The 19,991-nt window shown below is 45.5% G+C and overlaps 1 protein-coding gene across 1 annotated transcript; it reads right to left on the reverse strand.

Annotated features, from left to right (window-relative positions):
- Nucleotides 1-15,453: 15,453 nt before the first annotated feature.
- On the reverse strand, nucleotides 15,454-16,361 carry LOC132430767 (small ribosomal subunit protein uS2B-like). Its single transcript, XM_060020007.1, is given in 2 exon segments — nucleotides 15,454-15,951; nucleotides 15,953-16,361. Coding segments are annotated over 2 exon segments (852 nt in total). The 5' UTR covers nucleotides 16,307-16,361.
- Between the last annotated feature and the right edge of the window lie 3,630 nt (nucleotides 16,362-19,991).

The raw sequence follows: 19,991 nt of genomic DNA on the forward strand, positions 1-19,991 counted from the left end.
GGTACGCAGGCTTCTCATTTCAGTGGCTTCTCTTGTTGCGGAGCACGGGCTCTAGGTGCGTGGGCTTCAGTAGTTGTGGCTCGAGGGCTCAGTAGTTGTGGCGCATGGGCTTAGTTGCTCCACGGCATGTGGGATCTTCCCGGACCAGGGCTCGAACCCGTGTCCCCTGCATTGGCAGGCGGATTCTTAACCACTGAGCCACCAGGGAAGTCCTCCTCTGTCTTTTTCTTCAGGAAAACACAAAGAAACTCTAGGGGTGAAACGGGAAGCCACAGTATCTTTTAACAGCCTGAAAGCCTGCAAAGAAAGCTCCTGTGTGTGTGTATTTGCAGCTCCTCAGTGCAGGCAAGCTAATTATCTCAGCACTGCCGCCACCACCTTGCATTCAGTAAACTCTGTCCTTTTATTTAGGATCTTATTTGTCCTATCAACAACACTGAGATCATGGAGGCTCCAGAAATGGTGTACCCGCCTTTAGATAGGAGGGAACCAAGGTCCAGGGAAGGAAAGTGCCTGCCCAAGGTCACCCAAGGATGGAGAGGATGGAGTGACCAGAGCCAGAAGATGACTATCTGCTTCCTGAGATTCCTGCACTAGATTTCTTCTGGGAGTAAAATGTGTTCTCAGGACTTGACTGCCCAGACCTTGGGAGCATTGGAGACTGGGCTGATGTAATACTCTTAGCAACCCCCTGCGGGCTCCCCACTGTTCCTTTACTCCCCTTGCTGGGCCCAGAGCTGTTGTGCAGTGACGATTGGAGCACCCAGTGGGTGGCTGTCAAGGTTGGAACAGATGGAGTGGGGAAGGAAGGATCCTCTGCCCTGTGGCATTTGGAGAGGGGGGTGAAGACTAGATTTGTCAGGGATACGGAACCCGTGTTTATATATGGTACACCGTTGATGCGAAAGAAGGTGCTGGCAAATGGAATGACACGTGGATGTCTTTCTGAGTAAACAAAATAAAGGGTGGGCCCGGTTAGATAATGGTTCTGCATTCACTCATATGAGAGCATGGAGGCAGGATGGTCGCACTGGGGGTCCCCCAACCCCCAAGACCCTCTCCTGCCTTATAGAGAACTGATGGGTGGTGGTGTTCAGAACCAGGGCATGACTGGTTCTTGCATAACTTATCCATGTGGACAAGGGAACAGAAAGGGACCATGGTCAGGTTTACTTTGTTGATAGATCCTAGGATCATAACCTTAAAGTTAGAAGGATACTTAAAGACCGTCTGATTCAAGCCCTTCAATGTTCAGATGAGAAAACTGAACTCAGTGACATGCCCAAACGGATACAGCTGCTAAGCCACAGAATGGAACTAGAACCTGGTTTCCTCAGCTTCCAGCCCAGGACTCCATTCAGCGCCCTCGCTGATTAGGGTCAGCTCGTCTGACCAAGTTCACCTGTCTCTGTAATAACAGGTGACAGAGCGACTGTCACCTTTTTTAAAAAAAAAAAATTAATTAATTTATTTGGCTGCATCGGGTCTTAGTTGCGGCGCAGTCTTCTCTCTAGTTGTGGCGCGCAGGCTCCAGAGCGCATGGACTTGGTTGCTCCTCGGCATGTGGAACCTCAGCTCCCGAACCAGGGATCAAAACCGCGTCTCCAATACTCGGTCTCCAATTTTGAGCTCTCTTTCTCCTTTCTTGATTGAGCCGGCCTCCGAAAGGTTGGAAATAGATTCACGGGTGGTTTTTGTAAGGTTGCTGATCTGAGGCGTAGCTGAAGGTTCCTTTGTGGTTGGCTGGGGCGATTTATGCGGAATATTTGAGGGGGTGGCTGGGGAAGATGACACCATGCTGGCTGTCAAAGTGGACAGAGGCGAAGTCGCTCTGGAGATCAAGGGACCATTGTATTAAAGCTGAGTTTCTGTTTTTCTACATCCTGGAGAGTATACGCCTGAGGTTGGTAAAGCTCTGGCAGTACCCTGGGAACTTGTGCTGAGTCCTTTCCAGTAGGTCTAAAATATGGCAGTTCCAAAGAGAGTCCAGAGAAAATATGCAGGAGAGAAGAGGTAATAATGAGGTTAAATGGGACAGTAGGATAGATCAGTGCAGGAAATGTGGACCTCTGTCCTTCAAAATTCCTCAAAGATAGGTATTGACTTCCATCAGCCATGATACAATCACTGGGACCAGATTTATGTTCTCACGTTAAACAGCTAAAAAACAAAACAGCATGTATGAAACAGCGGTTTTCAGACATTGGACAGAAGGTAACACAGGAGGGTGATCCCTGAGAGAAGGGAAACAAGAGAGGTGAACCCTAAGATGGTCCCAGCTTGCTCCTTGAGGCAGTTTCTAGGTCACAGTGTGAGGTGAGGATGGAGAGAACCACACATAGCTTGGTGACCTTGTTCGCTTGAGAAGACAGATATCAGTTTGGGGAGGCCAGGATACCTGGAATTTGCAGGGTCGGGTAGCACAGAGGATGGAATGGAATTGCACAGAGAGAGAGAGAGCTCTGAAGGTTTGCAGAAGTTCCCTTGCATCTTTGGCTGAGTACTGATGTGCACATGCATGAGAGGAAACTCACTACAACTGGGGGAACTCACTAGAAAGCAGTAGACTGAACAGTTGCTAGAGCACAGAGAGGGGCAGAAATAATTCATGTTCCCACCAGCTAGAGTGGGAAGATCTCCTAATAAATGAGGCATTGGGTAGAATCCTCAGAAGAGGTACTTTTTCAGTAGTAGAGCCAAAACACTAGACTAATGGTTGTTGTGGACCTGCTCTAAAAAGCTTAAAGCAAGTCTCAAAATTATCCAGCATTCCAAGTAACTTCACTATACATGAGAGCAGAATCCAACACACACACACACACACACACACACACACACACACACACACACACACACACACAATTATAAGACATAAAAAAGCAAGGAAATAAGATGAATAATTGAGAAAATCAATTAAGAGAAATAGACCAGGATATGAGAGAAATGATGAAATTAGTAGACAAGGATGTTAAAGCCATCATTATAAAAATTATACATATATTCAAGAAAGTATAGGAGAATGTGAACATGAGGAGAGAAATGGGAGATATAAAGGAAGGTCAAGTGGAACTTTCAGAGATGAAAAACAGTATCTGAAATAAAAAATATACTGGATGGAATTACAGTGGTTAAGACACTGTAGAAGTAAGGATCAATGGACTGAAATAAATAGTATAAAAGTGATTCAAAATTAAGCACAGAGAAAAAACACTAAAAAAATAAACAGAGCATCAGTGACCTATGATACAATATTAAGTGGCCTTTTGTATGTTACTGGTGTCACAGAAGGAAAAGAGGAAAGGGTGAGACAGGAAAAATGTTTCAAGAGGTAATAGCCAGTTTCTAAAGTATAATAAAAAATATGAACCCATAGATCCAACAATTTCAACAAGATCAAAGTAGGAGAAATATAAAGAAAATCATACCAAGGCACATCATAATCAAATTGCTAAAAGCCAGAGATAATCAGGAAACCACAAAATCAGCCACAGGAAAAAAGGCATATTATGTATAAAGGGACAAAGATAGAAATGATAGCAGACTTCTTATCATAAACCAAGCAAACCAGAGGTAATGTAGCAACATTTTAAACTTATGATAAAAAAATAAACTCTCAACCTAGAAATCTAACCTAAAAAAATATTTTTTAACAGTGAAGGTGAAATGAAGACATTTTCAGACAAAAAAAAAGGTGAGAGAATACATGACAGCAGGATGGAATTTTTTAAAAAATTAGATTCTTCAGGGAGAAGAAATATGAAAACAGATACAAATTTAGACTATACAGGGCTTCCCTGGTGGCACAGTGGTTGAGAGTCCGCCTGCCGATGCAGGGGACACGGGTTCGTGCCCCGGTCCGGGAGGATCCCACATGCCGCGGAGCAGCTAGGTCCGTGAGCCATGGCCGCTGGGCCTGCGCATCTGGAGCCTGTGCTCCACAACGGGAGAGGCCACAACAGTGAGAGGCCCGCGTACCGCAAAAAAAAAAAAAAAATTTTTAGACTATACAGAGGAATGAAGAGTTCTGCAAGTTATAAATATATGAATAGATATAAAATAAATTTGTTCTCATTTTAAAGTGTGTTACATAACAATTGTTATAAGCAAAAAAAAAGTAGTTTATGGTTTATAGCATTAGTTGAAATAAATGTATGCCAATAGCAAAAGAGATGGGAGGGAGAAATGGAAGTATACTATTGTAAAGTTCTTCCTCTGTATGTGGGAGGCATAATGTTATTGCAAAGCAGACTGAGATAAGTTAGCAAACTCCAAAGCAACCACAAAACAAAACAAAAAACTATAGCTAGTATTGGAGATACAATGGTGTCATAAAAATAGGATTAGTAAAAAAAAAAGACAAAAAACAAGAAAAAGAGAACAGATGGCACAAATAGAAAACAAATAATAGGATGGTAGTTTTAAACTCAATAATATAAATAATTACATATATAACATGTAAATCGTCTAAACATTCCAAATAAATGGATTGTTCAGTTGGATTAATAAAAGCAAAACTCAACTATATGCACCTATAAGAAATCCATGTTAAGTATAAAGACAAAGGTAGGTTAAAAGTAAAAGGATGGAAAAAGATGTGCTATGATAACATTGATTGAAAGAAAGCTGGAGTGGTTTTATTATATAATATCAGACAAATCAGACTTCAGAGTAGGGAAAATTACCAGCAATGAAGAGGAAGATTACATAATGATGAAAGAGTCAACTCACCAAGAAAACATAACAATCCTCAATGCATAGGCACCTAAAAATACGGCTTCAAAATATCTGAGGCAAAGCTGACAGAAAGGATAAATAGAAAACCCTACAATTACAGTTGGAAACCCCAGTGGTCCTTTCTCAAAAATTTATAGAACAATTAGACAAAAGTTCTGTAAGGATCTAGAAGTCCTGAACACTATTAGGTCAAACTTGACCTAATTAATATTTATAAAACATTCTACCCAACAAGAGCAGAGTACATACTCTTTTCAAGTGCACATGGAATATTCACCAAGGCAGACTATACTCTGAAACATAAAACAAGTCTCAATAAACTGAAGAGGATTAAAATTATAGCAAAGTATCTTTTCTGACCATAACAGGATTAAACTAGAAATCCACAAAAAGTATGTAAAATCCTCACATATTTGGAAATCAATAATGTGCTTTTAAGTAATCCATGGGTCAAGTAAGAAATCACAAGGAAAATTGAAAAATATTTTGAATAAGATGAAAATGAAGATGTGTGAGATACAACCAAAGGAGTGATTACAGAGAAATTTATAGCATTAACTTCTTGTATTAGAAAAGCAGATAGATTTCATGTAAAAGGTCCCAGCTTCCATCTTAAGAAACTAGATAAAGAAGAGCAAATTAAACCCAAAGTAAGCAGAAGGAATAATGAAGATAAGTGCAAAAATCAGTGAAACAGAAAACAGAAAAACGACATAGAAAAATCCATGAAAACAAAACCTATTTTTTCACAAAGATGAATAAAATTCATAAACTTCTAGCCTGACAGATCAAGGAGAAAAGAGAAAAGATACAAATTACCAATAACGGGAATGAGAAATGGGGCATTACTACAGATCTTACAGACACTGAAAGGATAATAAAGAGAAAGAAGCAACTGTATACCAGTCCATTTGATAACTTAGATGAAACGGACCAACTTCTGCAAAGACACAAACTACCAAAGCTCACTTAAAAGAAAAAACCTGAGTATCCCAATATTTATTAAGGAAATTTATTCACAGTTTAAAATCTTTCACAAACAAAGCAAAAAACTGTTTCAACAAAGAAAACTCCAGGCCCAGATGGTCTCACTGATTAATTCTATCAATCATTTAAAGAAAAATAATATCAAGTCTACACAAACTCTTCCAGAAAATAGAAGAGAGCACTTCCCAACACATTTTATGAAGCATTACCTGGATACCAAAACCAAAGACGTAAGAACAGAAGACTGTATTCCACATGAACGTAGACACAGTTTCCTTAACAAAATCTTAATAAATCCAAATCCTTCAACATACAAAAACTATATCATGACCACGTGAGGTTATCCCAGCAACACTAGATTGGCTTAACGTTTGAAAATCAATTGTCTAAAGAAGAAAAACTGTAGGATCATCACAATTAATGGAGAACGAATATGATATAATTATGGAAAGTTTAACAAAATATGTGCAAGACCTTCACATTGAAAACTATGACACACTGCCAAAAGAAATTAAAGATTTAAATAAATGGAGATATATAACATGTTCATGGATCAGAATCCTTAAAACTTAAGAGGACAAATGCCTTGATAGAAAATAAGCAAAAGATTTAAACAGACACTTAACCAAAGAAGATAGATAAATAGCAAATGAATGCATGAAAAGATGATTAACTTTATTAGTCAGTAGGGAAATGCAAATTAGTACCACAGTGAGCTACCCGTATCACTAAAACTTAAGGAAATGACAACTTTAAGTTTTTTTTTTTTTTTTTTTTTTAAATTTATTTATTATTAATTTATTTATTTTTGGCTGCGCTGGGTCTTCGTTGCTGCGCACGGGCTTTTCTCTAGTTGCGGTGAGCGGGGGCTTCTCTTGTTGCGGAGCACGGGCTCTAGGCACACAGGCTCAGCAGTTGTGGCTCACGGGCTCTAGAGCGCGGGCTCAGTAGTTGTGGCACACAGGCTTAGTTTTTCCGTGGCATGTGGGATCTTCCCGGACCAGGGCTTGAACCCGTGTCCCCTGCATTGGCAGGAGGATTCTTAACCACTGTGCCACCAGGGAAGTCCGACAACTTTAAGTTTTGATGAACATGAACCTTGCTGCTGAGAATGCAAACGGTACAGCCACGTTAGAAAGCGGTTTAGCAGTTTCTAATAAAGTTAAACATACTTTTACTCTTCCTTCCAGAAACCCCACTCCTAGTTATCTACCCAAGACAAATGAATACTATATCAACACAAAGACTTACACTCAAATCTTCATTCTTTATTCTTATTGCCCCACGTTGGACAAAACCCAGATGTCTGTTGGCAGGTAAAAGCATAAACAAATTTTGGCAGATGAATACAATGGAATACTATTCAGCAGTGAAAAGGAATGAGCAACAACATGAAGAATCTCAGAAACATTATGCTATAGGTGAAGAAAGCCGGGCACAGAAGACTACATATTTTATCATTTCATTTCTATCACGTCTGTACAAGGCAGCACTGTGGAGACAAAGCAGATCAGTGGTTGCCAGAGAGGTAGGGGAAGGAGATTGATGACTAAGATGCACAAGGGAATTTTATGGTGACAGAAATATTCTCTGTTGTGACTGTGGTGGTTACAGTCTGTGTATATTTGTCAAAACTCACTGAATTATATATGAAATTTGGTGAACTTTCTCATATATAAATTACACTTCATTAAAGCTGATAAAAAAATTAGGTGCTTACTCTGCCTGGTTTAGAAAGTTGAGGGAAGTATAGATGAACTTCCACAGATGGTCTAACCAGCTCTCAATTTCTTGCGCTATAGAATACGGGTATCTGAGGAGTGGTCCTTGTGGGTGGTAGTGGGGTAGAACATCTGGCAGGAGTGTGTATCTCTGCATGAGAAGGATGGTCAAAAACTCATCCTCAGGAATTCCCTGGTGGTCCAGTGGTTAAGATTCGGCGCTTTCACTGCCGTGGGCCCAGGTTCAATCCCTGGTCGGGGAACTAAGATCCCGTAAGTCACACAGCATGGCCATAAAACCCAAAAAAATAAAAAAACTCATCCTCAGTGCAACTTCATGCTGGGAGGACAGCCAGTGAGTTTAAGGCAAGGAGAAATTCCATACCTTTCTTAAAATCGAGTAACAAAGGGATGGGGCTGGGGGTGGGAAGTGGGATGCACAAGGCAACTCTGCCAGCTGCATTTGAGCTGTGGGAATGCCGATCGTCGCGTCTCTCCTGCTGAAACATTCACAGGTGGTTGGGGTAGGAGGCCCCTAACATAGCCCCTCAATATGTTCTTAGACATCCGAAAAGCTGAAGGATGGCAGAAGGATTTTTAAGGCCAAATTTCAAATGCGGGGGCGCCACGATTGGAGGCTGCAGTCCCAAGACATTCTCTTGTAAAGCTCAAACCCTTTAGCTAGTATTGCGGGTTGAATTGTATGCCCCCGAATTTCATTATGTTGTTGTCCTAACCCCTAGCACCTCAGAATGTGACCTTATTTGGAAATAGGACAGTTGCAGATGTAATTAGTTAACATGACCTCAGGCTGGAGTACAGTGAGCCCCTAATCCAATATGACTGGTGTCCTTAGAAAAAGAGGAACTTTGGACACAGACATGCACACAGGGAGAATGCTATGTGATGATCGGAGTTACGCTGCTATAAGCCAAGGAACTGCTAGGGGCTAGAGAGAGGCCTGGAATAGATCCTTCTTCCCTAGTGCCTTCAGAGGGACTAGGTGCCCTGTGACACCGTGATTTCAGAATTCTCCAGAACTGTGAGACATATTTTTGTTGTTCTAAGTCTCCTAGCTTGTTGCAGCAGCTCTCAAAAACCGACAGGGCTTGGCGCTGGCTCTAGCTCCCTTTCCGCCCCTCCCCTGCAGGAACTCTTTGCCTGAAACCCTGGTACCCAGGAAGTTATCTGTGGAATAACATTTTGTTTTGTTTTCATTTTTGTTTTTGTTTTTTTGACTAATGTTTTGCATGGTTGTTTACTGGTCAGGCTTCTTATTACAAGGAAGAGACACACAGAGAATCACGAGGATATCTGGGCACCTGGGGAGGCCGGGAAGACCACCCATTCGGCAGCCCAGTCACCCAGGTCGTAGTTTGTCCCACAATAGGACGTGCAGGGGCTCCACACAAGACCCAGAGTGTGGCCCCTCAGGGAGCGAGCACCCTGAGCTTAAGTGATTTTTCTCCGTGGTAGTTTCCAGAAGTAGAGTGTGATGTGCCAGTGGCTTTCACTCAGGGCACACTCATCTACGGGGCTCAGTAAATTAATTAATATTCATAAAGCACTCAGAGCCGGGCTGGCACACCAAGAGTGCTGTGTAAGCGTTCCCTCCTGACCCGTCTTAAGGGACAGCTTTCCTTGAGTTCCAGCTTTTAGACGATTGCTTTTGGGTCACACACTGAGCCCTGGTCCAGTTCTCAAGTTTGGTGTTTCCTGTTTAATAAGCGTCCTTTACGAATGCTGGCACAAGAGAACGTCGGAAAACCCACTTGGATTCCTTTTCTTAATCCGAAATTGTGTATGTGGCTGGCAGTAAAGCCTTGATGGGTGGGTGGATGGGTGGATGGATGAGTTTGCCTTCATGTAAGAAGGGAAAGTAAAGGTGAATTGCGTGAAAGTAAAGGAGTGTGCATGGCTGGAGAGGGCAAATTTTGGAGGATGTAAGTATATGCTTGTGTGTCCTTTGGCCCCACCTCAAATAAGGACTAGAAGATAGATGGAGATTTTATAGGTTTAATATTCGCTTGCAACGCCGTGTGCTTTACATCTGGATAAAAGGAGCTATAAATCTCCCCAGGCTTGGGCTCTGCCTTTCTGTCCTTCTCACTGAGATCTTACTTGGAAATACAGTTGAACAGTCAATGATGAATCATAGTGTCTGTGGAACAGCCCATATAAGGAACAATTTGCATTTTCATGTGAAAATTTGCTCCTCTTGGCGTTTTCAATTTACCTTTAGAGCCACAGTAATTGTTGCCATAAACTACCACTCTGTGCCCAAGTCAGTGGGAGAGGGAGACTCAAGTGGTGGGTCTGCTTGGCTTTGCAGGAGTGGGAAATGCTCCCTTCCTGTGACATGGGGCACATGAGACCAGGCTGGTCCATGGAGAGCGCCTCTTGTAGCAGCTCCCCCGGGAAAGGTTGTAGCTTCAAACCAGCTCGAATTCTCCTCCTCCATGCCTGTGTGTCACTTGGTTAAAAATAAGCTAAACACACCAGGAAAAATATTCTTAGCCTTCTGAGTGTTTCTTGAAGAGACCCAACTTCTCTCTGTCTGGATGTGAAGCTGCAGAAGTGTTGGGAGGTATTGAGACTTTAATTAGGATTGACCTTTGGATGAAGGTGACACTGTGGGAGGGCAGGAAAGAAACAGTGCTCTTGATGACACTGTGGAGTCTCAGTAACACCAGTTGAACCTGTTGAATGAAGGAGTAGATGCAGGCACTACATCTTTTGTAAAAACAAAAAATTAAAAATAAAAATAAGCTAACCATAAATTGTTCCCCTCCCCCTCCCCTCAGTGCAGAGGAGATGCTCCCTTAGGTAGCCGTTTCTCCCTCTCTGTTTCAGGAATTTGTTGCTTTGGTGGCAGCAAGCCTCATGTGGCTCCTACAAATAGGGTCTTTGCTGGAGAATGCTAGTCTTGGAGGAGCTCCCCTGAGGGCTGGAGGAGCCCCCAAGCCCTCAGAGGAAACCGTCCTCTGATGGCTTGCCCCAGTGGTCACAGAGCCTTCAAGAGGCACCCTGTGGCCAAGGGGGACCAGTCTGCTCTGGCAGAAGATGAAACAAGTCAAACGAAGACAGAATCAACCTCAGTCTCGCAAAGTGGGGCTCCTCCACCCTAATACCCCCAGACAAGGACATTTCACAGTCTGCCGCCCTCTCCTTCCTCAGCTTCTCCTGGCCTTCACAATCCAGGAAGTTCTTAATACTCATCAGAAACCCTTTCTTTCTGCACTGCAGATCCTTGCCCTGAAGCAGAGAGAGTCAATCTTACACTCTTCTGAGTTTGCACATCCCTGCATTTCTTTCTTTTTTTTTTTTTTTTTTTTTTGCGGTACGTGGGCCTCTCACTGCTGTGGCCTCTCCCGTTGCGGAGCACAGGCTCTGGACGCGCAGGCTCAGTGGCCATGGCTCACGGGCCTAACCCCTCCGCGGCATGTGGGATCCTCCCGGACCAGGGCACGAACCCGTGTCCCCTGCATCGGCAGGCGGACTCTCAACCACTGTGCCACCAGGGAAGCCCCCTACATTTATTAAACAGATTCTCAGAATGCTATCAAATAAGTTAATGAGGAACCTTGTATAAGTGAGAATAATTTCTGTTTCTCTGTCCTAATTTACATTTGTCCATTTCCTGAGGTTCCATCCTATTAAACTTTAATTTGCTCCCCTCTCATCCCAAACCTTTCAGGAGTCTGATATTGGAGTTTTCTTCACACAGTCAGAATCTCTTGGGCTCTAATGGATTACACTTACGGGTAGGCAAGGTATATTTTGTCCCCGAAGTGATTTCCAGATGGGAAGACTGGTCTGAAGGAGAGGGCGAGAGTTTGGGTGATGGGAAAGCAGTGGTGATAGTTCTCTGATGTTGTTTATTTTTGTTTTAGTACTTTTTTCGTCCCATTTTGAAGCAGTTGTGGTTTGAGTGATTTTCTTCTATTACTCTCGCAGTTTCTGTACTTGTGAACTGAGGGGCAGGCGGTTAGGGGCTGGGTGTTCAATCCCACTCTCCTACTTTTATCTTTAAAATATACGAAGAAAGCATGGAAATGGGGAATGCTTTTGGTTCCTTGGAAAGGAGTCCCAGAAAAGAAATATGTTACATTGAATGAACCATATAAAATCACCATTTTTAAAGTCAAAAATGGTTGAATATTGCTGATTTCATATGGTTCAATCCAGTACAGTCAAACTTCGTTAATTCAGACTAATGCGAGGAAGGTTGGTCTGAATTTGCTGGAGTGCCACGAAAAAGTCTGAATTATGAGATCATTTTAAAGACATGCAACCTTCCTGCACCCCAGCGCTGACAGTAACAGGAAGTAGGTCAAAAAAGTACTGTCGCTACAAGTCCATGGAGGGATGTCTGGTTAATAAAGACAATTTATAATGAGCCTACAAATATGTTGGGTGAAGGGTGATTTAATCTAAGGTGTGCTCGAGAATGCTTGAGAAGTTTACTCTTTTAAGTAGCTTTAAATGGTTTCCTTCTGATTTACATATATGATTAGTTTCCTTCCTTCGAAGAGAGCAATTGGATGGCTGAAGTTTACTGTCTGAATTATTTCTTATTCCAAAATGGTGGATTCCAAATTAATGATGCTTGACTACTCTATTCCCAGCCTCAAGGTTGGACATTAGGTTAATGAAAATCAATGGAGACTAGCTTGCAAGGATCAAGGAGGAGGAAATATACTTGACAAAAACATATGCGACATGAAAAGTGAAGCTGGTTTTCTTGAATGCTTCATATACTGACTCTGAAGGCAGTTTCAGAGGCAAAGTTCCAACAGTGTTCAGAGTAATAACAGCAAACTTGAAAGGAGTCAGCCGCATCCTACGGAACCGCTTCGAAGAGCAACGTAATGTGAATGGACAGATTCCAACCTTTTATGGTTTTAAAAAATGCTCTCGTGTGCTCGTTCTCCTAGGATAATATTTATTCCTTTAAAGATATTCTTAAAGTTTCCTTCTAAATAATAGCAATCTCTAGTGACATTTAAGTTTATCAGCAAGTGATTTTTATCCATCTTCTGCTTCCCTGAAACTCCAAGGGTATGCATGGATAGGTGGGAAGGTGACGGAAATAGAGCCGAGGATTGGTGACCAGCAGAGACAAAGATCGATAGGTTGTTTGATCAAATTGGGATTAGGTATAATCCTAATTTTCAGGAGTGCACCAGTGGTGTATGGCAAAGTCTGTCCTCACAGAGTTCCTTCTCTGGCTTGTGTGTCCTTCCGATTCAAGGGGGATATTCTCGAGGAAAATACTTCATTCTCAGGATGAGTTGGTGTACATCCCACCTTACTTTTTCCTGTGCTGCCCTCTTTTGCTTTGAAATGTCAAATAGGGCTCAGAGGAGGGGCAGATCTGACTAGGCTACGGGAAGGAACTGACTCAGTTTTCAGTTAACACGTCTCCACTAAAAGGGGATATGAAATAAAAACGGGGCCAGAAAAAAGATGGGTGGTTACTTAAGAAAACGAAACAGATCGGTGAGGGAATGTTTCTGTATCTTCCTTGTGGTTACACAATTCTGTGCCTTTGTCCAAAACGCGTAAACCTGTACACCAAAAAGAGCAGGTGGACTGGATGTAAATTAAAAGCAACTAAATAAATGTGAAACAAGACCAGTCCTTCCTTGGTAACGTGCAGAGTGGATGCCCACGTGGTGAGGTCTTCCGGGCACCTCTTCCAGCGCTGCCACTGACCAGTACCGTGGGCCTGCCTCCGGCGCTGTGTCCCTGCCACAGGAGAAGGAGGGCCACAGTCTGAGTGTGCCTCTCGCTCTGCGTGGACCCCGTGGTGAGGAGACTCCATGACAGCGCCGTGCCCAGCGGAGCGAGAGCCCCGCTGCCGCTCCTTGAATGAGCTTGAACTTGAACACTGCTGTGTGAAGTGCAGATGCTCTGATCTTGGCCTTGGCAGAGTCATTCAGTCAGGCGACACTCGCTGGACGTCTACCTTGTGCCGAGGACACAAAGTAGTGCTGGCACTCGGGCAGAAATAGGAGACGCAGCCCCTGGGCTCGAGCTCCTCCCTCCTTCAGTGGGGGAGGCAGCCTGTAAACAAATGATTAGAGCACATTGTAATTAATGCTAATAGAGGAGCATGCATACTGCTCCCGGGGGCACGGGGGAGGGGTGACTCGCTCAGCCTCAAGTCACCACCCTCCAGCTGCTCCAAGAGTTCCTGTGCTTTTGGGCCTGAAAAGAAAGAGGCTTTGCCCAAGAAGGCACTGATGCTTGGTCAGCTCAACGGATCATCTCACACACACAGACACACCTCACACACATCATTCACAATACAGCACACAGATACAAGACATCACACACAGACACAACACATACAGACACACATCACACACAGGCACAGACACACGTCACACACAGACACCTCACACTTCACAGACACACACACCACAATCACACACAAGACACACATCACACACAAACACACAACACGTACACATCACACAGACACACATCACACGTATATCACATACATCACACACATCACGTATTACACAGAGTACATCCTCCCCACACAGACACACACATCACAGATATTACACACACGATACACACTACACACACATCACACAGACATCACAGACACGTCGCAATCATATAGAGACACTCACAGACATACGCATCATACACAGCCACACACATCACACAAATATACACATAGACACACACATCAGACATCACATACGTCACACATATCACACACATCACGTATCACACACACAGACCACCCCCCCAAAGACACACACCACAGATACTACACAGTCACACACATTACACAGACACATATCACACACACACACATGCACACACACACCCCTGAAGACCTCCCCTTCTCCTATAGGGTGATTAATGTCAGCCCTGCCCCCTCCTGCTCGTGGACCACAAGGGAAACGGCCCAGGCACAGCTGGAGTCGGTAACGCCCCTGCTGGGTTGGGTAGTGGTTGTGGGTGAATTCCTGCATCTCACTGCGATCCTTCCTAAGTGCCTTTTCCTCACCAGCAACAGTCTAGGCTGCCCGACAGTCACCATGGCAACGGTCTTTCTTGCCATCTTCTATAGTGCAGGGGCTTCCTTGCCGGAAGGAAGGTGCTGGCCCCTGACCAGCACCTAGCCAAGCCGCAGGCTCTGTGCCCGCCTCTCTGGGTTGTTTCAAGGCCTTAATTTTTGTGCCAGGTATCAACAGTGGACTGGAGCACGTGGAGCTCTGCTTGTCCAGGCCTGATCCCTCAGCTTCCTGTTCAGTTTCAGGAGCTGCTGACAGTAGCTGCTCTGACACAAGGTGACCGAAGAGGTCCTGAGTGTTCAGACCGTCAGCTGCCAAGGACAAGGTGGCCACGCCAAAGAGATGAGCTGGGAGCTAGTGCTGGGCAAGTTAGAGCACGTTGATTGCAGGGTAACCGGGACGGCAGAGACTGATGTGCGGAGTGAACAAAGGAGCCAGTGATGCAGGGGTGCACAGACTGAAGGAGAGAAGTATCATAGGGAACAGCCCCACTGACCAGGTATTGTACAGAAGAGGGAGCAGAAGCAGTCTGTGCGGCGTCTTTAGTATCTCTTGGGCCAAATGATGGGTAGAGAAAAGGCCACAGAAATTGCTTCTCCTTCCTCATGCTTCTGAAAAGTCTCCTAAGCCTTTCAAAGGTGAAGGCGCTGCCTTTGAGGAAGTGAGCTCCTCGTCAATGCAGATAATCAAGCAGAGGCTAGGTGGCCATTGGGTGGGCATTCAAGTACGGGATGCACCTTAACTGTCTCATCCAAACCTGACTGCTCTTGCCGTTGTCCTGCGAGTAGCTGTGCCGCCCATGGTGCCCACTTTCTTACCTGTGAAATGAGGGGTGGGACCAGAGCATGACTCAGACCTCTGTATGTTTCACAGCCCTGTGTTCAGATCCCCCATTTTTTTTTTTTTTTTAAGAAACTGTTTATTTTTCATCAACCTATTTCCGTTTTAAGAGTCTGTGGAAGAACAGTTTAAGACCACTCAGTGGTTGTTCCTACCCACTCGGTGGCCTGGGCAGTGGCAGGCCGAGCACTCCAGTCTCCAGTGGGGAACTGCTGAACAGGCCCAGAGGGCACCTGCACACCTTCGGACCAGTCCGCTGCCTCAGGCTGAGGAGCGGGGAGCTCAGGAGGTGGGGCGGTCCATTCGCCCTGAAATTCCTCCTTGGTCACAGTCTTCTCAGCTGCCGCCTGCTCTTCCATTTCAATCTCTTCGGGATCTCTGTAGAAGTAGAGATCAGGCATGACCTCCCATGGGTGTTCACGGAAGATGGTGCCACGCATGCGCAGAACTTCCCGGGCAAGCATCCACCACGTCAGACCCACTGAATGAGCTCCCTTGTTGTTGCGTGGGATGGCAACGTCCACATACCGCAGAGGAGAGTCTGTGTTACACAGAGCAATGGTAGGCAGGTTAACGTAAGAGGCCTCTGGGAGAGGCTGGTGGTCAGCCCTGGGATCAGTAACCACTGACCAGAAGTCTTGGCTCCCAGAAGCCTGCCTGGATCTGGTTAGTGAAGATGCCAGGAGAGAAGCAGCCAGCAATAGGAGTGGCTCCAGTGGCAGCAGCTCGCTGGCTGGTATCCCTGGAGGATACGACACTGACATCAGCTGGGTTTTCAGTGGCAACAATGGCACGAGCTGCCAACAGAAGCATCTCCCAGGTTCTCTTCAGATTTATGATGTAGATGCCATCACTTTTCCTTTTGTAGACGTACTGTTCCATTTGGAAGTCAAGGTTGGTGCCACCTAAGTGGGTTCCTGCTGCAAGGAATTTGAGGACATCCTCCTCCTTCATTTGCAGGACGTCAAGGGCTCCGGACATTGTGAAAGTTTCCCTTTAAGTTACGACGGGAATCCAGGACAAAGCCGTATGGACCCCTGTCAGGCGCGGAAAGCAGATCCCATTTTTAAACCTGATTCTGACTACATGGCACCTAATTTCATAGGTTTAAAGCACTTCCTATTGTTCTGAGCACTTTCCTCTCATGATCTTATGATCTCTTCCTCATTGCTCTCTGAAGTACATAGAGCCGGTATGATCACAGAGGCAGGGAAGGTTCTGCCTTCTGAAGGCTACCAGTAAGTTAGCAGTAGAGCCAGTGCAGAGGCCAGGTCTTGGGTGTGCCAGCCCACCGTCCATTCTTGCCCATGGCACGTTCACTGGGCAGATGAGCCCGTGGAGCGGGGTTATCAACAGTACCGTGAAAATAAAAGTCTGGCTGTCGGTTGCTTTCAACTTTGAGTTTGCTGCTAAACTCCGAGACACAAAGTTGCTAACTATATGTGCGTGAATACATGGGTTATGTAAAAGTGATTTGTGCCCACGGATCTGGGTGGGATATAAGTTGAATAATAAAAGTGTCTAATAAGCCTGAACTGGTCTCCCTTAAAACTTGTCGTGGCAGTGCTGAGAAGGGAGGGGCTGGCTACTGGGTCTGCTTGGTATTGCATCCAAGCTGAAAATTCAACAGGCGTATGGAAACATCAAATAAGATCTCACTGCTCTAATTCTTTATTCCGGCCCCTGGGGAATAATGCATCCAGTGCAACAACCCATTATCCCTGTGTGCTATTGTAAGTCCCCTTTCTCTACCTTTTTAAAAATCACTGTCTCTTTCTTTTTTTTTCTTTTTTGTGGTGCGCGGGCCTCTCACTGTTGTGGCCTCTCCCGTTGCGGAGCACAGGCTCCGGACGTGCAGGCTCAGCGGCCATGGCTCACAGGCCCAGCCGCTCCGTGGCATGTGGGATCCTCCCGGACCGGGTCACGAACCCGCGTCCCCTGCATTGGCAGGCGGACTCTCAACCACTGCGCCACCAGGGAAGCCCTGTCTCTTTCTTTTAATAAATCCAACCAGAGCAGTGAACGCAAATATGAAACCGTACAGTGTATGTGTATCTGCTGGACTCGTCAGTGGGTGATGGCTTTGCGCGTGGGAAACTCTCCGCGCTGACCTAACCTCTGTCTCCAGGTGAACTGGCATAATGATGAATCTTGCAGCACCCTACTCTTTCTTTCCGGGGGCTCCGATGACCTTTCCTCTTCTTCACCAGCTTTTGGTAAAGTGGGAGGAAGGACACAGCCCTCCGGTTCCGCTTAGGATTTGTAACCTGAAGCCTGAGGCTTGTTCACCTGTGTGATGTAGGGACAGTGACTCAAGGGTCGAAGGAAGAGAAACAGGTGATGGAAGGAGGAGACTCACCAGGCAGGCCAGCCGTCTTGCCTTTGGGAGGGGCCAGAGGTCTTTGGGAACACGTGGGACTATGGTCCAAGCTGGACTCGGGGTGGGGGGGCAGCCTCCGTGGTGGTGGTGGAGAGGCCGCACATCTGGGAGGCCACGGAGTCCCAGACACAATGTTGAGGAGCCGTGAGGTCCTGGTCCTTCCTCAGGATTTGTTGTGTCTACTCACCTTAGATGCTGGAAAAGTTGGGGCGGGTGGCAGAAGGTGAGCTGCTGGGGAGACAGAGGTGCTCTGGCTTGGTGGGACTGTCCTACTGGCCTAAGCAAAGCCCAGGAATGCTGTCTTCACTCTGCTCACTAAAGCTCTGGCTTCTTTTCCCAGTCAGAGCCATACAGGGTAATCTGGTCATCCCTGGAATCATCCTAACATTGACGAGGTCACTGCTGCAGCTCCCCTCCCAGATGGCCTTTCAATGTCTGCTTGCCCACTTCCAGGATCCCAGCCCACCCACGGGCCCTGGCCCGCGTTGGCTAGATCCAGTATTAGAAAGTCCCTTCCTTATGTGGAGCTGAACTCCACTGCCTTTCATCCTCCACCATTGGTTCTAGGTGTTAAGCTGGAGCTACGTGACATAAATCCAGCCACCCGCATGGGCCACCTCCTCAAACGTTTAAAGACAGATGTCCCATCTCTGCTGGGTCTTCTCTTCTCACGATGTGGTTGTCAGACCCCTCACCACCTGGTCACCCTGTTCTAGGGGTGAATCAGTTAGTAGGTCTTTGCTGTGTTTGCACTGTGGAGCACAGGTGTGAACGCCAGTCTACACCGAAGGAGGCTTCTCATCCTTGGCGAGCAGGTCAGACCCCCGAGAGGACCACATCTGCTTTCCAGGATAGGCTTTGGCATAGACACTCCTGCCCAGCCAGCCTTCCGCATGAAAAGGTGGAGGAGGCAAAGCCTCTGAGGGTAGAGCCCTAGAGAGTAGCACCCATGAGGACCAGACCTGGAATCGGAAGCCAGGACACTGCTCCCCTCCCCAAAGACCCAGCGTTCACATCAGCGATAGACTTCCGTCTTCCCAATCTGAGTGGCCTGGATCCTTCCCAGAATCAGTGCAGGGCTCCCGGAGGGCACAGCATCCACTGATCTCCCCTCAAGCCACTCGTCCACTCAGGATGTTTAAAATGGCAGGCACGACCATGACCTCACCCCGGTGGCGTGAGGCTGACTCATGCAGTGTCTCTAAGCCGACTGAGCTCATTGAGAGCACGGCCAGATAATGCTGGCTGCAGGAGACTCAGGTCTGTTGCTGTCATCATTGCTGTAGCTTCCTGAAAAGTTTATTGGAAACAATCTTCAGTTATACCGAATAGCTGCAAGTACAGTGCAAAAAACCTTTTTCTTCCTCAGCTATTTCAGAGTATGTTGCTGACATGATGCCCGTCACCCATGAATACTTTAGTTTATATATTCTACAAGCAAGGACGTGCTCTTACGTGACCATAAACAATCATCGAAGGCAGGAAGTGACCTGATTCATTACTAACACTTAATCCTCAGACCCCAGTCAAGTTTGGCCAGCTGCCCCAGTGATGATCTTTAGAGTGAAAGGATCCAGTCTAGGGTCACACACTGCATTTCGTTGTTGTGTCTCCCTAATCTCCTTCACTCTGGAACAGATTCCCGGTCCTTTCTTAACTTTCCAGACACTGACACTTTTGAAGACTCCAGGCCAACTCTTTTGACTAATGTCCCTCCCATTGGGTTTGTCTGATGTTTCCTCATGATTAGATTCAGGCTGTGCGTCTTCGGCAGGAGTTCCACAGAAGTGATGCTGTGCCCTTCTTATTGCACCTTATCAGGCATCCCATGATTCTGATTTGTCCCAGACTTGGTGATATAGTCTTTGATTACTTTTGTTTAAGGTGGTGTCACCAGCCTTCTCCACGGCAAAGTTACTCTTTTCCTTTTTGTAAGTAACCATGTGTGGAGATGCTTTGAGATTAGGTGAATATCCCGTTCCTTATCAAACTTCAATTTATTCATTTATCTATACCAGGATGAACTTGTGTTTCATACTTTATTCAGTGGATTGTACCTTATTATTATTACGTCTTTTGATGCTGAAGTTGTCTCAGAGTTGCCCGGTGGGAATCCCTCCAAGCTAGCTTTAGTGTCCTTTTCACAAGTCCCCATCATTCTCTGAGTGCTTCCTTACTTACGGTAAAGTAAGATATTCCAAATTCGTATTGTACTTTCCCTGCCCCTGTCTGGAATCAGCCCATTTTTCAGGGAGCCCTGATTCCTTTCAGTGGAGAATGGTATTT

This window comes from Delphinus delphis, chromosome 9, assembly GCF_949987515.2.
Source record: "Delphinus delphis chromosome 9, mDelDel1.2, whole genome shotgun sequence".
Classification (NCBI taxonomy): Eukaryota; Metazoa; Chordata; class Mammalia; order Artiodactyla; family Delphinidae; genus Delphinus; species Delphinus delphis.